The 19,797-nt window shown below is 36.1% G+C and overlaps 3 protein-coding genes across 4 annotated transcripts in view; 1 reads left to right on the top strand and 2 right to left on the bottom strand.

The window, feature by feature from the left end:
• The window catches only part of Shoc2 (SHOC2 leucine rich repeat scaffold protein), a 94,415-nt gene extending 93,229 nt beyond the window's left edge, over positions 1-1,186 (bottom strand). The window contains exon 1 of one of the 2 annotated variants that reach the window (XM_046450323.2): positions 949-1,186. The gene's annotated coding sequence lies outside the window, so the exon portion shown is untranslated. Of the gene's footprint in view, positions 1-304; positions 397-948 lie in introns of those variants that run through there. The other variant, XM_046450322.1, reaches the window with a different exon arrangement.
• On the top strand, positions 672-18,415 carry Bbip1 (BBSome interacting protein 1). Its single transcript, XM_046450327.2, is given in 5 exon segments — positions 672-831; positions 1,755-1,844; positions 16,173-16,250; positions 16,931-17,076; positions 17,079-18,415. Coding segments are annotated over 5 exon segments (387 nt in total). The 5' UTR covers positions 672-779; the 3' UTR covers positions 17,100-18,415.
• Positions 18,395-19,797, bottom strand: part of Pdcd4 (programmed cell death 4) — a 25,697-nt gene continuing 24,294 nt past the window's right edge. Inside the window, exon 12 of the mRNA XM_046450326.2 lies at positions 18,395-19,131. Within this exon, the coding sequence (XP_046306282.1) occupies positions 19,071-19,131 (61 nt within the window). The 3' untranslated portion in view covers positions 18,395-19,070. The remainder of the gene's footprint in view (positions 19,132-19,797) is intronic.

The raw sequence follows: 19,797 nt of genomic DNA, 5'->3' as shown, positions 1-19,797 counted from the left end.
CCGCAGGCCGGGCCGGGGCATTGTCAGAGCCCACCCTCTCGCTCCCGTCCCCCGTCTGCTGGCTCTGAACGCGAGCCGGCTCCAGGGGCCCAGCACTCCCGGCGACAGCATCCAGGAAGGAGGCGGCGGCGGCGCCTCCCAGGGCCCCGTCCCCTCGGGCCTCGCCCCGGCCGCGCCGGCTAGCGCCTGTCAGGACGCGCGGGGCTACCCCCTACCGACAGCCAGCCCGACAGCCCGACGGACAGGAAGGCAGGCAGGAAGAACCGACCAACAGACACCCTCCTCCTCGTCGGCCCCGGGTTACCGTCAGGAGCCCGGACTCCGCCATCCTCCTCGCTCGGCTCCTTCCTCCCTCCTCCTCCTCCTCTTTAGGAGCGACGCTGCCCAACCGCCGCCCCCCGCCTGCCCCTCCCCCACTCGCCCCGCCCCTCCACACACTCTTGCTCCGTCCGCCCCGCCCCACCCCTCCGGCGCGGGCCCGTCACTCGCTAGGGAAGAAAAATAGGCGGAGCCAGGACCGTTGCAACTCCCCAATGAGAGTGAGGCATTGGCGCCAGCTTCCCTCTCTCCGCCCTTTTCCTTTGCTCCACAGCTATACGCCGTCTCCCGCCCACTGGGCGCCGCTGGCTAGTCGAGCCACTGAGTAAGCCTCCGGCAGGGTAGAAAGACGACTCCTAACCGGAAGTTACTGTTGAAGCTAAGGTAGCCATAGTTGACAATGGCAGCAGAAGTTTCCTGGCTTCCGGTCTCCAACATGACGTAGATTTTTCCTTCGCCTAATGTCACCGTTACCCCGGGCAACAGCTGAACGGTCTGGGAAGGGATGCTTCTGTAAGTAGGCCCAAAGACGGACCCTAGGTGACCAGACAATGTTAGACAAGTAAATTTATACTCAAGATTGCGTTTAGTTTCCTTGCCCTTATTTTGCTGAGACGTCCGGTCACTTACCTAGGTGGACAACAGTTTGGGGCTCCGAAAATCCCTCTCCTGTCCGGAAGTTGCATTTAGCACTTCCCAGTAGAGTCATCGCAGAGGGGTGGGAATAGTTTCCACCGCCCAACGCCGCGAGGAGTGCCTATTCTTGGCAGGAATTGCAAGGCGAGGTGAGAGTCCCCGGGCCCCACCCACAGGGATGGCTGAGGTCGACGGTCCCTGGGACATTGGAACACTGAGAAGGTAAGCGGGTGTCGGGGCCACTTCCGCTGGAAGAAGGTTTTCTTTCCGGCTGGCTCGGCAGTCCGCCCTCCCTCCGCCCCTCTGAGGTTCCCTTTGGGGCCCGACCGCTCGACAGATCGCCTAATCCTAGCTCAAGTTGCCCGGCCGGAGGGCCCCAACCGGGTTAGAGCGCGGACTGTACAGCGGAGCTGGGGTGTGGGGACGGCTGGAACAAATTGGAACTCCTGACCACGCCCCCTCTTTTCTATTAAGTATGGTAATTCCATTCCCTCATCTTTGGAGAATGGAGAATTCGGGAGCTGAGGAAGTCATTTTCCACTCCCAGCTGTAAAAAAGATGATTTCCCCAGCACCACGGCAAGACTTCTAAGTCTTATTTCCTCGTCCCTTGTCCCCTTCTAATTTTACTTTCTTTTTCTTGTTTCTTGTTTCTTTGTAAGCTTTAACTGAAGTTCTGGATAAAGATATGCTGCCCTAATCCTGTGAGTTTACTATATGTTAAACAACTTAATGCTCGTGAATATTCGTAAAATTATCCTATGACTTTTACAAGGCTAATCTTGACATTATATTTTGTAGTTCCTTCCGTAGGCTTCAGTCAAGAACTCCGACATCTTGATATTACCAGATTGAATGCTGTAACAGCAAGAAAACGACCAGAACTTTCAGGTAAATTGAAAATTGATTGTATCTAGCTAGTCCACAACGAGTGCAAATCTGCCCTCTTTTACCTCATTTCTCCCTCCTTGGTACTCATGCTTCAGCCACAATGAACTAATCATGTTTCTTTTGAGGTTAATTATTGTTGTAGCAATGACCTTTTGGATTGAGCATCCATGATTCTATTATCCTTAGAGATGTGTTTCCAGATTCTTCCCAACAGGAAGTAATTTTCTTTGAACTTATCTAAGCACTTTTTGTACATCTTTATGCCGATCACTGTTTTTAACTTCACTACCATGTGTTACCTAAATAGAATGGTTTTGTCAGATTCATCAGCCTATTATTTCACCCAGCATATACTACTTTGATACTTAGAAAATGATTGGATATGTTGGGTGTCTCCAAAATGCCCAAGACACTGCTAACCAAGCTTTCTGTTTTCTTTATTTATTACAAATTCTGCGTAGTCCCTGTTATTTAACTTACACTTTGGTTTCCCCTTTGAGGTCTTATCAGTATGATTTTTTCCCAAATGTTTTATCATAAAAAAGTGCATACATTTAAAAACTAAAAGAATGTATAATAAACATTCGTATTCCCTTCACTTATTCAGTAATTAATATTTTGACATATTTATTTCATCCCTCAATTTAGAACTGACCCCCATGCTTCTTCTCCCTGAGAATAATAATATTTTTAAGTGTTTGAGCCAAAGTGGTTTGTTGGGTTTTGTTTGTTTGTTTTTAAAGACGTCTCTTTTTTTGTTATTTCTTAATAACAAAATTAACCCAGAGGCTTAAGTTTAACATTTTTTGCAGGAATACCAGACAGTATTCATATTTTTCCAATCATGATTAAACTTTCTCAGCTGTACTACATATACCATTGTCGTTAGTTGCTGTTAAATCCATCCTACTTAGCACATAAAGAATTTGGCATTTAATCCTCCTGTGTATGAATAAGTTAGTGATTTCAGCTGGCAACCTAGACTGCCTACATTTAATAAAAGTTGCTGCTACTTTGCCTCTACTTGGAGCTGATGTATTGTAATCTGCAGCAAAGTGTACTGATGTCAGCATAGTTTCATGAGTTTCAACTTCTGACAGACTGCTGTTGAAAGATGTGTGGGCCCTGTAATTCAAATACAGATGAATCTTGATGTTATCAATGCAGATACCAAAGCAACTGTTGCCCATCTGGCCATGATCCAATTTAGGCAATATTATTTTTCCTCCTGAAAAATTCTCTTGCAAGTTTTAATTGGTCCTAGTGTTTTTTGTGATAGCTTTTGGTACCATTAAGCAGAGCCTATTAAAAATTGCAACATCAAGATTATACTTAACACTTGGTTCATTAGGAACATTCTAACCAATGGAGAGTGTGTTATTAGTGGAATTTACTTCATAATCATAAGAAGAGAACTCCCATGACTGTCAGGTTTCTTTTCTGAATACAAGTCTACCCTAGACTTGTATTTCATCTTGAAAGATGAGTGAAAGGAGGAAAGTGCACTAAAGCCCAAGAAAATAGTCTGAGAGGGCAAAATCTTTTAGATTAATATTGAATGTTTTTACCCATCATATTGAAATCTCTTAGATTAATATTGAATGTTTTTACCCATCATATTGAAATTTAAAATAATGCACTTGATCAGTTGCTTTCTTAGGTAGAAGGAAATTTGTTCATATGGGACTATGAAAAAATTTTTGTTTTGTTTTTGAGACAGTACTGTTTTGCCTTGGCTGATCTTAAACTCCAGGGCTAAAGCAGTCCTTCTGCCTCAGCTTCCCAAGTAGCTGGGATTACAGGCACATGCCATCATGCCCAGTTATATAATAAAATTTTAGCTGACTCTGGATTCAAGAAACAGAAAATAATATATCAAACTATAGAGACAATTTAGAATCAGATCTGGGTTTCAGGAACAGGATTATATTCACTGGCTGGGTGACCCTGAACAGTTTATTCATTCTCTTTATTATCTATAAAATAGAGCCTTAAAATCTCTTATATTGTTGAACAGAGTTAATTCAAACATGTAAAATGCATTAGCTTGGTTTATAGCACATGGAATGTGGTCAGAGTATGATAGTTATTAGTAACTTCTAAAGTAGTCCAATATGGGCATATAGTAGGCATTAAATATTTACTGAGTATATTACTAAATCTAAGATAGTTCTCCAAGTTTAATTATGAAGAATCTAATTAAAAATCAAAGATTCTGATTCAGTAATTCTGATTTCTGGAGAGCTTGAGAAAAATCTATATTTTTAATAATAGTCCAAGGGATTTTGATGCAGATGATTTGAGGAGCAGGTTTTGAGAATACGTGTGTACAATTCTCTTTGCTTGCATACTATTGAAATAGCTAACTATTTCAAGTACTAAGCAAATACTTTTTCTAAAGACTAATTGCCAGTATTCTTAAGACTTCTGTCTAGTACTGAATTTTGAAGCCTAGGAGAGGTCATTAGAAAAAGGCATTTTGTATTAAGTAGGATATGTCATTTTCTACTAACTTTATAGTACTGTCTGCTACTGGAGTATACCAGAGCCAAAAGCATCATTCAAATTCTCCCACACCAGTTCCCATTCTGAGGCCTAGACATATTTCAGACACTAGACCTGACACATTTTATTCGCTTGAGTCTGAATTAATTAACCAAATTACCATGTTATAACATTTTCTACCAGCAGATTCCAGATAGAAAAGAAAATACTATGGACTCCAACTCTATGACATATGATGTTACTTGGCATCTCCAGATGAACATTATCAATCCATTAAGCACTCTGCTAGCATGTGGGCAGTTGCTTGAGGGAGTGTTACTACTTTGCTGAAAAACATGTTCTTTCTGGGCTCCCCCTTTCACCTTTTTCTCAATTTATATCCAAAAATCTGCTATGCTTTTGAAAATTCATTTGTCGGTCAACCTTAAGTCTTGGATAAGACAAAAGAGTTTTTTTGGTTGGGTTGTTTTTTTTAAAAAAAAAAAAAACAGTAAAACATCATCTTTTTCTTAGACACATTTACATCTATAGGTGGCCCATTAAACCAAGATCGTTCTGAAGAAACAATCTATAGGATCAACACACTGTCTTAAAGGGCCAGAAAAAGATACAAACAAACAAACAAACAAAAAACATAATGATAGAGAGGATCCCCAAACCATGGCCGACAGATGGGAACCTTTAAAACAGACCAGATAGGGGAAAAAAAATCTCCTTAAGTTCCCAACTCCCACTTAACCATGACTTCTACACCAGTGATGCCACAGATGTCCCCACAAGGGGACCAGATGCTCCCACAAAGGGGAACCAGAAGTGTAGAATCAAGGGTCTCTGTGTGCACACCGCGGGAGCTTATCAAATGGCCAACATGTCATGACTTTACTGTATTCAGTTTCCTTTTTCCTCAAAGTAGAATGAGGTGGAGCAATCCTTACAGTGCAGGGAAGGAAGGCGGGAGTTCCTCTAAGCAGAAGGGGCTTCGGCAGCTGCTGAGTGTCCCTCAGTCCCTCCCTCTACTTACAGGAAGAGCTTTTCTGGTTCAGTTCAACCCCAGGCATATTCACCCATTTCTTAACTTTACAGTAGTCAGCTCTCAAAAAGTTCACCTTACATCCTTGGCATGGAACTATAGTTGCTTGGAGTGCCAGGCCTGCCTAAGAAAGCTGAGCAGGGGCTGCTCTGGGGTCCCATCTGGTTCGCCAATATTTGTAACCGAAAGTTCGGTCCCTGTCCCCAATGCTAATTTAAATAATGAGTGCATGGTTTTGAGGAAAAGGAAAAAGAAGTTTTATTGCTTTACTAGCAAAGGAGAAACACAGGGGACTCCTGTCCCAAAGTCTGACTCTGACAAAAGTTTTGTTGTTATTATTCCTACCATTCCTGCTTTGCCCATTTACAACGTGCACTAAGCAGACTGAATTTTCTTCAAAGGAACTAACAATAAATATTCACAAGAGAAAAATTCCCTTAATGTGCTTTATATAAATAGTATTGCTCCTGGTACCTCCTTTAGATCCCAGAGTATTTTTGTTTCTCAGTGCCCACTAAGCCAGGCACAGTGGTTTGTACCTGTAATCCCAGCTACTTGGAAGGCTAAGTGAGGAGATTTGCTTGAAATGAGGAAGGATTTCAGTACCAACCTGAACAACTGTAGCTAAACACCCCCCAACACCTCAAAAAAAAAAAAAAAAAAAGATAATCAGTGCCCACTAAAAATTTAAAAATAAAATAGTTTGGGATATAATATATTGCAGTGGCTCTATATTTTACTGTAGTTGGAAAGTCACATAACTTTAATGTCTAGGCAGGTAAGGTTTAAAAAAAGGGAGGGGAGGAGCAGTAGTAAGGACCTACGAATTTGAGAGCACATGCTTACGGAACTGGGATATCACTTTCTAGCCCTAGCACAGTTTTGCTATGCAGGAATGTGAGCTTGGTATTGCCAGATTTGTCAGGTAGAGCTAAAATTTGGATTTTATATGAAATCTGCATATGGTTCAAATAGTTTTAAAACTTCTAACAAGGCAGCAAATCATTTAACTGGATATGACCATAGGTCACCAGCTTATGACATTAGAGTTTCTTACATGAAAACTTGATTTTGCTCTGAGAATCTCAGAATGCTTTTGAGAATCTTTCTTTTTCTCCTCCATATTTCAGGTGCCATTAAATCCCTAAGCAACAAATCACTTATCTCCATCAAAAATTCAAGATAAATTCAAAGTATTGAACAGCAAGCTTCTATTCCCTTGATTACAATTTCATATATTTTTATTATTTACTAACCACTTAAAAGACTTCACATTTTTTCAGCATTGAATTATAAAATAGGTTTACTTATCATATTTTCAAAAATGCTTAAAATTTGGCAGCCCATGCTGCTTTAAATTTAAATAAGTAAAACAGGTTTTTAGAGGGAAAATACCTTTAAATAGATCATGCTGTTTTATATGTAACATGGTGTTTTATAAATATTTCTAGAGTCAGAATGTACCTAAATTAGGAGGCTGGGTTTGTGGCTCAGTGGTAGAGTGCCCTACTAGCACATGTGAAGCACTGGGTTCAATCCTCAGTACCATATAAAAATAAATAGATAGATAAAAATGTATCATGTCCATCTACAACTAAAAAAAAAAAGAAGAAGGTACCTTAGTAGTAATCTAGAACAAGTCCTTTATTATATGAAAATTAGACCTGGAATAGTAAATGTCATACTGTATTTCTAGGTACTTTTATATCCACTTTTTGCTTGAACCTTGTTATGAGGAAACCAAGCTTCTGATTAGTTAAGAAATGTATTCAATGTCACACAGCTAGTTATCAGTGTGTACCCCATTTAAAGAATAAATATAGAATAGATTGATGGGGGTGGGGACACTCTGGTGGAAGCCTTTAAGTCATACATTGGATTTTATTCTCATAACTTATTTTAAACACTTGGAACCCTGGAATATTCTGAAGCATTTCATCTCAGACTTGAAAAAATAGGATTTTATACAATTAAGATAAGCTAATGAGTTAAGATAAAATAGTGGGGGAGGGATGACAGTGAAGACCTAATAACAGGTTAGAATTAAGGATGATAACCCATTATTCACCATGGGGCTCCTAATAAAAATCAAGTGGAGTATGGAGACCTAGTGTGACCTATGAGGATACTTTTAAAAACAGATCCACATCCTGTCCTTAACATTTTTAGAAACCAAGACTTGTCTTTGCCATCCACAGTGTTTTTGTTTTAATGTTTCTGTTCCATATATGTGTACTTTGAGTTAACCAGGAATGGAGTTTGGATTTTAGTAATCTTATTCCCTTCTTTTTTCCCCTTGTATGACTACAGCCTACATTTTCCGGATGGTTAGATGAAAAAACAGGGTGTAATCTAAAGCTGATAGTCCTATTCAGCTATTTAACATATGATCTTGGTCTAATCAGTACACTCTCATGTGAGCTATGACACAAGCTCTCATGTAATCTGATAGAACATGATGAAGAGAAACACAAAACATAAGCTTTTAAAGTGCTGCATATTAAAATAAAAATTGAGATTTGAAAGTTCCAATTGTATATTCTTTTAAAAGTAATATTTAGGGATAAGGACATTTACTCAGTGATAAGAGCACTCACTTACCGTGCATGAGGCCCTGGGTTTGATTCCTAGCACTGCCACCACCACCACCACCCCTACAAAAAAAGAAACTTAATGCTATAAACAACATCCATAGTCAAAAAGCAGTTTTTGCTCCTAAGAGATTGCTTTCAGGGTGATATCAAACATGACAACTGGAATGCAAAATCCACAAAATAAGAAGAGGGAAAGAAAAAGAACAGTTTATTAGACATATACATTGGTCTGGTTGTTGCACTCACAAAGGAAAAACAAAGTTCTTTTAGTCAATATGCTGCACTTATTTTTTTTAATCTACATCATTCCTAAGATTTACTATTTGACACACATAGTTTATTTTCATCCTCCTTTGTAAAGGTCATTAATAGCTTTATAATTGTCCATTCCAGAAGATATGTTACTTCAAAATTCATTTGTTTCTATTCATCATCTACTCTCCTGTTATCTTTTTAACTTCTTAAATGTTGGTTTTCCTTTGGTGGGTCTCCACACTAAAGTACTTGGGGTCTCTAGATCATTCTTCCAGATCCAATATAGAAAGAACTGAAAAGGAATTAAACTTTGGAGTAAGGCAGATACACGTTCAAAGTCCGTTTCTCTACTTGCCAAGTATGTGATATTGGACAAGATAATTTTTCTTAGGCCTTAATCTGTTAAATGTAATAATTTATGTATATATAAGGAGGGATACTCTGAGAGGCAGGTGGGAGCATGGGTTATTCAATTCTAAAACCACCTTTTAGGCAATGAGAGCTATTCTAAGATTACTATAGAATGTCCCTTAAAATGTCCTACAGGGTTAAGTACATGACTTTCACAAACACTGTGCCATTATGGCTATTCTTAAGGAAACTAAAATTTAAGAGACACTAAGCAAGACTGAAGGGAAAAACCTAAGGTAAATGGTGAATACGTTTTAGGACAATATGCCTGTAGAGAGAATGGGTAGAAAATTCTAAAGTGCTCCTGCTTACCTGAAGATTTTTCTTTATTCTATTTTAGTGATAAGCCTCCATAACTTATACATGTTAATAGATATTTTTTTCTGAGAATCTAATCTTATGACAACATTGTAGTGATACAAATACAGTAAGAATTGCTGGCATTCATTGAGCTCCCATCAAATGCCACAGACTAATGTAATGGCTTTATATGAATTATATCTTCAGTACACTAACTTTCTCAAGTTGATGCCATTACAAGCTTTTATTTTACAAATAACATTGAGACATAAAGTTAACTGACTAATCTGACTTTGGATACTTTTCTCAACTGCTACACTATATTCTTGTCTCTCTTTTCCACTAAACCCACCATCTTTTTCCATTCTTGGGTGATTAAGTCTACTTGTATAGCTGACTACTGTGTCATTGATTCTGAACCTCAAATTTTTACCTTCAAATTAGACTTCCACACTTGGTGAGTCTGAACTTAATTCATGGTATTCATCTTCTCCCCTGTATTCTCAACTCGAATTAATATCTGCGCTGTCCACTAGCTCATCTCAGTCATCCTTGATCATTTCCTTATCACCCAAAAGGGAAAGAAGGGGTTGGTGGGTGGCAAAGTGGAGGACATTTGAATCTCAGCTTGTACCTTTCTTCCATCTTCTCTTTTTTTTTTTTTTCCCCCCCAAACCAGAACCATTGGCTTTATTTGGGAACTTATTAGACAGGCAAATTGGAAACTCTGGGTGTGGAGCCCGATATTGGATATTTTTTTTTTAATTTTTTATTGTTGGTTGTTCAAAACATTACATGGTTCTTGATATATCTCTTTTTAATGTTATCAGATTTAGCTCAAAAATTCATCATCTTATCTAAATAGGAAAACAGCTTCCTTACTGATCTCCTTGCCTCTACTGTCTCTTGTGAGTTTTCATTTATTTTGTCTAGAATATGTCTCCCAAAAGTGAATCATGTCACAGACCACTTAGAGCAATCCAATTAGCTCTCTCCATCTATAGGATATAAAGTCCAAATTCAAAGGCATAGTGTTAAAGGCCTCCATTTAGCCCATCACAGTACCTGATGCTCACTATATGCACACTGGACTCTATATAGACATTTCCTTAGAACTTTGCCTAAAACACTCTCACCTTGTTACATATCCCCTTCTTACCTAGTATACTCTCACTCTAATACTAGCTCTAATGTCACAGTAATTCTTCAGAGACCATTTATTGTCCCCTAAACTGGGCTAAGTATTCTGTTATTGTTTGACTTTGTATTTTTGAGTGGGGTCTTGCTATGTTGTCCAGACTGGCGTAGAACTCAAGATCCTTCTGCCTCAGGTTTCTGAATATCTCGGATTATGGGCATACTTTTATTAAAGCATATTGTCTTCATCTACAGATTTTTTTTTTCATGTTTATTTTTCCCCAACTAGCCTACCCCTCAAGGAGAGGAACTAGTTCTTATTCACTGTCTCCCTTATCTAGCTCTGTAGTAGGTACTTTAATGACAGTGTTTATTGATAGAGAAAAATCTGTTTGGATAGGCACTTAAAGACCCAAATTCCTTTTCTTACGTTACATTTATTATTTTTCTACTCTGAAAGAATAATTCCCTTGTCAACTAACCAGCATCCTTTATTATTTCCAGTCTTTACTATCCACTGTTCAATTTCAAATAGAATACAAGGTACAACATTAATTGTAGTCCATAAACTCATCAATTTGTGACCACTTTAGAGATCCATACTTTCTTGAACAAAGGACTACAGACTGTTCTTTCCAAATAGGTAATGGGTGTAAAAGTAAGAGCTTAATGAAAGATTCTGTTTAAAGGTCATCTCTCCTATTGGTCCACAAGATTCAAATCCAAGACACAAGAGCAAACTTAATCATAACAAATTATAAATCTTTATTTTCACAGCCTGAAAGGTCCTATTATTATTGATTACTTTTGTTTTTATGAAGATGGTTGCCTAATGATAATCTATTGTGTGTAATACTCTGGGATCTATTCTTATCTTTAAAATATTTCAGTGGCTTTTCTTATTTCCTTTAAAATCAATTCAGTTATGATTTGGTTTTCCAGACTGGTTGAAAATAACTTTTTTTAACATCACTCCCCTCCACTTCCATAATACACCCTGGGGTTTGAGTTGTTCCTTTGTCTCTTTGCAGCATCTGTTACCTGCATCTGAAATTGCTCTCTTAATCATCTCTGCCCTTCACAGTTGCTCCAAATTTTTGTTCACATGGCATTTTTACATAGATTTCTAAGTGTAGAACTTTTATATTAACATTGCATTATGGCTGTTTATGTGCCTATTTCTTCTCCCTTGCCCTGGTTCTAGGATTCTCAAACCTAGAGATTATGCCTTAGTCTGACTGGACTTAATTTCAATATAAAATGTATTGCCATATAAATACTTAAGTTTTGTTCTTAACCTTTTATTAATAAGAGATGTTAATATATGAATATAGAAATAAAGCTCAAAAATAAGCATTAGTTAACATTTTGGCCCGAAAGACTTGAATATACTTGAATCTCAAAACTCCCCACTTAAGAAATTCCTTGTGATATGAGACAAGAATAGTTGTAATTCTTGCCAAATCCCCCAAAACTATGCAAAAAAGATTTTCTCCTAAGAAATTTAAATGATTCCTTTAAATGCAAGTTTTGTCCAAGGTGGTCTAAATTTTTCACTTAGTAGTCTTGTGTTGATCTTTAAAATAAATTATATTCAGAATGTGGCCTGTACTAATTTCAAAATTAGTTATTTGTGAACAGTGGCATTCTTCTTAAATTTGCTTAGTCCATTGCATCATATTAGACATATCACATTTAAAATGACATTACAAAGTATGTTCTAATGAGTTTTGGTCCCATAAAAGAACTTTCAAAAGATTCCAGGATCAAATAAGTTTTAGAAATGATACAAAATGATATTCAGTGCTCCAATTGGAGATTAATCACAATAATTTCTAGAAAGTCCTGCTGTTAAAAAAAAAAAAAAAAAGAGGATTTTTTTCCCCCTTCCCAAGTCTCTCAAATTTACGAACTATGAAATCTCAGAAATGTCCATTAACATCTCTAAGAACTTGGGTGATTTATTGTATAGATCAGCAATATTTATAGCGGGGTTCACAAAACCTTCAAGATATCTGAAGAGGGGAATGGAGGTAAGCAAGGTTAAGGGTAATCAATTTCCAGATCCTAAACTTCCATGTTTATTTGGTCTTTGCTGACACTGAATTCCCTGATAAAATGGGCCTGTGCATAAACCCACATGCTTAATCTTATTTCTCATCTCCCCTTTCACAATCATCAAAGATGTTAGCAAGGAAAGGTTTCTTTCTAATCCTATGTAGAAATTTTTCTATGATGAAATGCTCCAGGGGGTAAAAATCTATTAGGAGCCAAATAGACCAAAGTGAACATTATAACTCTAGTACTACAAACGAAGAGCCAGGTTCTATTCTAAATTTATAAACATTTCTTGCAACAAAGAAGAGTAATTAAAATATCAAGCAAGAAACCATTACATTAAAGTTGAAATGGAAAAAGATCTGGGAAGAAAAAGAATAATATAAAATTTCTGATTTAAAAAAGCTTAATTTTTTAAATTAATGGTAGCTATTATGTTGAATATTTTTGACAATGTTTTTAAATATGCTAAAAATTATATCCTTATAATTACTTAAGCTCATGATAAAAATTTTATGTCAGTTTAGAAATATTTAAAATGATAGTTTTTCAAAATTTCTTTAGGAGTATGCAATAGAAAATTTGAGGACCATTGTTGGGCACAGTGGCCCATGCCTATAATCCCAGCAACTCAGAGGCTAAGGCAGGAGGATTGCAAGTTCAATGCCATCCTGAGCAACTTAGCAAGATGCTGTCTCAAAAACTTAAAAAAGGTGGGGGGGCTAGAAGTATAGCTCAGTGATAGACTGTCCCCGAGTTCAATCCCCAGTACCACAAAGAACAAACTTTTAAAAAAAGGACTATTGGTGTATCTTCTCAAAAGTTCAGGATACTTTCATGATTTAGACTAATACCAAAAAAAAAAAAAAAAAAAAAATTACTGGAAATTTTTAAGCTTTCCAGATGTATATGATTGATTTTGAAGTAGTTATCCTTCTTAGACATGTCTTCCAGATCTCCTAAAACAGCAAAATATTTCATGACAAACATTTGGTTTTCCTTCAAGTTTTTCTGAAGGTTTTAGACACCCAGCTTAGTTAGCTAGATAGGTTGGCATAACTTTTGCAATGCATGAGCCATCAGAACTATTATCTCTAGGAGAAATAACAAACTTTTAAAGTTTGGGAGGAAAGAAAGAAGGTGATGAGTTAACCCTGCTTTTTTTGTAAGCATTAATGTAAGAACAGTTTTACTTCTGCAATTTAATATGTTTTTTTTTTCTTAGAAGGGGCCTTGACAATCTGCATCATTTTTTACTTTGCCATGGCATAGTTTTCCATTCTACAGATATTTCATAATTTATTTAACCTTTGACCTAATAGTGAACATGTAGGTTCATCTGTTGCTCAACATTTTGCTATTCAATGTAATGCTTTAATGAACATGCTTATTATCTTTATACACTTGTGTTATTGTTTTTTTTTGGGGGGGGGGCTGATTACTAGGAGTAGAAAGTTTGGGTCAGAAAATTTGTTTACTTTTAGTAGATACACAAAATATCCCTCTAAAAATATTGCTATTACAGAATTCTCTCTCCCCATACTTTCTCTTGATGTGTGGATACTGTCAGACTTTTTACTTTTTGCAGTTTCACAACACAACACATGCCTATAGTCCAACCCACAAAAACAGTCTTTGCTTAAGAGTCACCTTAATGAGACCATTAATTTTCCTATTGAAATAACCTCCTCCACTATATCTGAATCCCTTTAAAATATTTTGTTTTTCAATAGCAGTTACAGTTACATAGTATTCTTTTGTTTCTCTTACCTTACTCCAAGCTGTAAGTTCCAAAAGAGCAAAAGCTTTTGCTTTTTTGTTTTGTTCACTGATTAACAAAACATGTGCCTGGCACATGGTAGGCACTCATTTATTGAATTGAATGACCATTGTAGTTGTATGATACACATAATTTCAGCCATCACTGTGATATTTCTCTTTGATCATGTGTCCCTGGTTTTATATACATCTCACATAACCACTCCTCTCTGAGGAGCAGCCACAATTCCTTCAAACATACTATACCAGAGAAAACACCTATGTTTGGCCAATAGCAGACCACCTGGGAGAAGGAAATAAATGCCTTTTCCTATTCTGGACTCCAAGAGCAGTTAATTATCAAAATAGTACAGCTAGCCATCCAACTACCATCTTGCTTATTTTAGCCCTTCCCATCCTGCTTCTCTCCTGCCAATGCCTAAGGGGGTCTAGGGTAAAGATTCATCCCTAGTAGAAACCACTTAGGCAAGTGATGGCACTGGATCTTCCCCACACCAGTCCCAACCCACTCCCTGCCAGTCCTTTGGCCCACACCCTTTCCATTAACAATGGCATCTTAGTCAAACCAAGCACTGAGGTTTGGTAGAGCACCAAGTTTCATTGTTTTTTCTTCAGGCCAGATTTTAGATGTGAAAGAGGCATAGAAAACAGGGTAATTTAATTATGAGTTGGAGTTGCTCACTACATAAAACAATTAAGATTTTAAGTATTTTTTTTTTTACCATTTTAGTATTTTGGTGACAAATATAAAAACATTTAGCTGGTATTTACTTCACCTTTATAAATATCTGTAATATATCCTTTTTAGTGGCAGATCATGTCAGATTTGTACTAAATAAGGGCCTAATATTTTCATTGTGATATCTTTACTGAAAAGTTTTGGTGTTGTTTTTGATAGCTGTATTCAAAGCTGATCAGGAGTCTTCAGTGTTATTAACTTTCAGCCTAACATGGACAAAAAAAGGTAGTGACCATTAGGTAATACTGAAAGGCCTAAGTAATAAGAAAATTAATATAGAATTGTACATCCTAAGGAAATTGCATACTTACCTCATAAAATGAGTTGGTTTATTCCAGGCTTAGGCCCATTTCCCACTTCATCTTCTCTCCCCAACAATAGTATAAAGTTTGATGAAAAATTTCATGAAAGCAAATAGAGGCTCCTCAGGAACTTAAAGACATTTCAGAATAATTATTTGAACAAGAGATGGGAAGAAACTTGGAGGATGGAGAGTAGGAAGCTTTTATTAGGCACGTCAAAGTAGTGGAGCAGGAATGACAAAAGACCAGAAGCAGTTCACTTGATTATAAGTTACAGTGGGTGGAAAAGACAGGCATCAAGCCAGCATCGCCACTTCATAAATAATAAATCTTTCTCCTGTAGTGATGATGTTATGAAAGATGTATGGTAAGATTGCATCAGTATGGTGAAACATCACTAAAAGGGTGGGACTGTCTGGAAAAGCATCTGTATTTGGAAAGGGATCTTTCTACAACTTGTCCAGAACACCTTGAATATAAGCTAGGATGTAACATTTGGAGCAAATGTTATTGGCCACACTTGGCATGTATGCTGGATATTCATAACTATATTCAGGCTGGTCCTTGAGTGCATGTAGTATGCCTATATTAGAAGAGTAAACTGAACACACTCACTTCTGTTTAGAAGCCAAATTACTGTGTTGCTCCCTTAAAAGATTGTACCTGTATATGCAGTAACATCCTTAGGATGCTTTTCATTTGTAGAAGGTTTAGAAGTAGAAACCAGCTGTTAACTACTAGGAAAAGTGGGAATGTTAGGAAATGTTCACCTACTACTTCCTTTCCTACCTACCTGCCTGATTCATGTATCTTTCCATTACTAGTAATGTTTTTTTGTATCTTTCTCCATTCAGGGAAAGACTATCATTAAATCAAGATGGCTGCATGTAAATGTCTTTTCCTCAGCTGTTTATTAATCATCTTAATCTAAAAAACAAAGCTCTACCAATATTTCCCTACCAAGGGAAAATTTCAAATATTCAGCCTTCCAGTTAACACCACCACTGACTAATAAAAACTGACAAGACCTAGACGCTTCTGTAAACTAACCTTGTTTGAATGAAAAGAACCACAGAAAATAGAGACATTATGCAAGGATAGGGAAGTCCACATTCTACAGAAATTGTGATTTTACTCTTTAAACTAAAATAGAAATGCCTCAAGTAATATACTGGAATATATTTTTGAATACTATTAATAATTGATTTCTCATTGAAGGAAAAAAACATACTGTATCCAACAATTCAAATATGGCCGAACTGAAGTCAATGTTCCGGGAAGTTCTTCCAAAACAAGGTATCTGCGTCAGTTACTTAGGTCATTATTATAGAGACCTAGAAAGTGATAGTCATTGTCACATAGCAGTGTTAATATTCTAAACACCTACCAATTATTGTGTTCTTTATATCTCATTTACTATCCCCTTTACTGTTGAGTAGGTTGTACAGGAATTCACTTTTCCCAGTAAAAGAAAAAAAAATGAAGCAGATTCTTCTTATACTTAGAAATATGAAATTTTTCAGTGGAAGTAATAACTTAATGGAATTCACATAAGTAAGGTCTGCAAGTGGGGGGAAAAAACCTAAATCAAGCAATAGTAAGAAAAGTTTAAGGCTGAAGTTAAAAATGCAGCAATTTGAATATTTAAATTAATATCATACTTTGGTACATTTTTGTTCATTGTGTATATTCTCCCAAATTGTATTTCAAATTAAACATCTGACACAAAAAGGTATGTTTTATGGTAACTTAGAACCTTGCATACAAAGTTCAAAACTTGTCTTCCTTCACACGCCAATATTAAGAAATGGTACTTATAGAATAGACTTATCTTTCTGGTTACAAGCAAAACACAGTCTAAGATTAGGGGTTTTTCAGTGACAGGTTTTTAGATCTTTATTCTAGCTGCTAATCCAAACCACCTAACACCTGGATTATCTTCCTCAAAATTAATTCTTATTTCTTGTTAAATTTAGGGCAGTTGTCTGTGGAAGATGTAACCACAATGGTGCTGTGTAAACCCAAACTCTTACCCTTAAAGTCTCTGACTCTGGAAAAACTGGAAAAAATGCAGCAAGCAGCACAAGATACAATTCACCAACAAGAAATGGCAGAAAAAGAACACAGCAGCAAATAACCCATTGATGAAAACTTATCATAGGGAACCACCCTACCTTGCCTACTTACCTACCACTTAATAACTAGAAAATATTTCTGTATCTGTATGCTGAAAGTGGTATTTAATAAAACTGGTAACATTCATGTTCATATAAATGAAAATAAAATCCCCAAGATTGATAAAACTTGTGAATTTAAATAGTGATTTCTATTGACCACAGTTAAAACTTTGAATTTTCTTTTACTTGTTTTTAGAATTGCAAATTGTTCTTCATTCCTACTGCTATCAGTTTTTTAATTATTGACACAAGTGACTGATTTTTAACTTTTATATACAAAAGATCTTTACATGTTTATTAAATACTGGAATTTGAAGATACCTTCTAATCTCAAAAGTATTTATTTGGGGCTTATACATTACCTAATTTAAAAATTTTTAACCAATTGTGTGTACCATATCATGTTTAATACTATCTTTCCTGACCAGAATGATCCTACCATAACCAAACTGGTTTCTTCACCTATTCTATAATCAGCTAGGCTTTTAATTATACTAATTTTAAGGACTAAAGAATTACATTACTACCTTTATCGTCCAGCTATCAAACCCAATTAAAAGCCTGAAATTGCTTATGATTATATAAGTCTGAGTAATACAGGCTTGAAAGACATGAGGTAAAAAGCTGTACCTAAAACTGTTAATATGTTGCTAAGAATAGTCTTTGTAAATTATTACTAAAAAAAATCCTTGGTTTGCTGCAGTCAATAGGCAGTTTAAATTATTTGTAGACATTGAGGCCTTGTTGAGCAATTACGCTCTGTGAAACAGAAATATGATCATTCTTTAGATAATTATTTATCGGCAGCTAGGTTTTTTTTTTCCCCCAAACCATCGGTAAATGTAAAGCTTTCAGTCATTGGAGAATAATTTTGTGTAAGCATACCATTTATTTTATATATATATATGTGTGTGTGTGTGTATATATATACACACACATATATATACATATATACACATATGTATATATATACACACATTAAATTTCAATAAGCTGTAGATAAGATCAATAAATTATGCATGCATTTTTCCCCATTATAATCTTAAAAGTATTGTACTTTTGACTTAAATATTTGCAAGTTAAAAAGTTTGTGAAGAATATAGCTTAAATTCCATAGCCCAAATGTACATCCTTGTATGGTTTGATATTTGCTGCATGAAATTAGAAAGGGTTTTATGTTTTTGTTTTGCTGTGCTGAGGATCAAACTCAGGGATAAGAAATTTAGAAAATTTTTTAAAGACCAAAAATAAATCTACTCCCAATAAAGAATCAACACTGCTTCACATGTTTTATTTTGTTGTACATTCTTGTAGAACCGGGATCGTTTTTTCCAGTTTTGTAGAAAAATAGATGTTCCAGCCACCATTTACTTAACTGTCTAGTCTTTAAGACCAATCAGTATGTTCCCTGGAAAGATGAATAAGTCTCATGACTAACTCATTTTTTTAAAAATTCTTTAAAACAAATAACTTTTTTTTTTTTTTTAACTCCCAAAGCACAGTATTTCAACAGCAGCAGCCAACATAGGGTTTTAGCAGCTTAACTTTGCCCCCTAAATAAAGCTTTGTATAAACCAGTGATTTTACTACAAAAAACACTGTCTTTGAAAGAAAGGAGTGAGTGGCAGTCAGACATCAATGCAAAACTTGGAATGATTAGGTCATAAACATGGCACTTACAAAAAGTAGCTTATTAGAATATTCCACGTAAGCGGACATTTTTCTGTCCCTCCTTTATCACCTCAAAAATTAAAAAAAAAAAAGAAAAAGAAAACACTTCCTTTAAAAATTCCCCTTAAATGTAAGTTTATAAAATTTCAGTAAAGAAATGCCTTGTACCCAAAACAAGTGCTTAAAAAAAAACTAATAACTCTTACAATTCAGATACATATTTTTTTATAACATCTAAGACTGCAAGAGTTCTTATATGTTCTTATATTCAGTAGCTCTCTGGTTTAAGGCGACCTCCATCTCCTTCGCTTACAAAACGCTTTCTGCCCCTGTAATGAAAAATAAAAATATGAAAGAGACAAACTGACTATATTTAATGAAAAAAATGGAAACTTTGAAGGGTTTTATTGTTAATGAAAAGGTCAACATGTCTTGTTTTGAAAGACTTTTTTTTCCCTGCTACACATCTTATCATAAAATAGCAAATGACAGCAAAACCTGAGTAGTTTTGTTTAAAAGCTTATTTATAATTTTTTTAAATATATTTATTCATTTATTTTTATGTGGTGCTGAGGATCAAACCTAGTGCCTCACACGTGTGAGGCAATGGCTCTACCCACTGAGCTACAGCCCCAGCCCTTAAAAGCTTATTTATTGAAATAAGTTTTATTATCTAACTGGAGTTATATTTTTAAAGTTAAAATAGAAAAATAAGACAAATATTTTATTTAGAACATTTATTTCTGTTACATTATAAAAGCTAAACTAAGCCAAATACGAAACACTAATAATGTAACTGAGAATTACACATACTAGAAATATGGAACTTACACACTATCCATTGTAACTTAAATTTTTTAAACTTTTTCTCAGCTATAGAAAACCCATAACCTGAATGTGGAAAAACCAATCAATCCAGTTAACTCTAGGTTATGCCCCGTTTTGGGATTCTTGGCATTTCAAACTCAAGAAGCCCTTCCCTATAATGTGACTAC

Source organism: Marmota monax, unplaced genomic scaffold (genome assembly GCF_021218885.2).
Source record: "Marmota monax isolate L192 unplaced genomic scaffold, Marmota_monax_Labrador192_F-V1.1 WCK01_AAM20220418_F8-fsc00004, whole genome shotgun sequence".
In the NCBI taxonomy this organism is placed as follows: domain Eukaryota; kingdom Metazoa; phylum Chordata; class Mammalia; order Rodentia; family Sciuridae; genus Marmota; species Marmota monax.
Note: the sequence above shows the minus strand (reverse complement) of the source record. Positions and strands in the feature narration are given on the sequence as shown.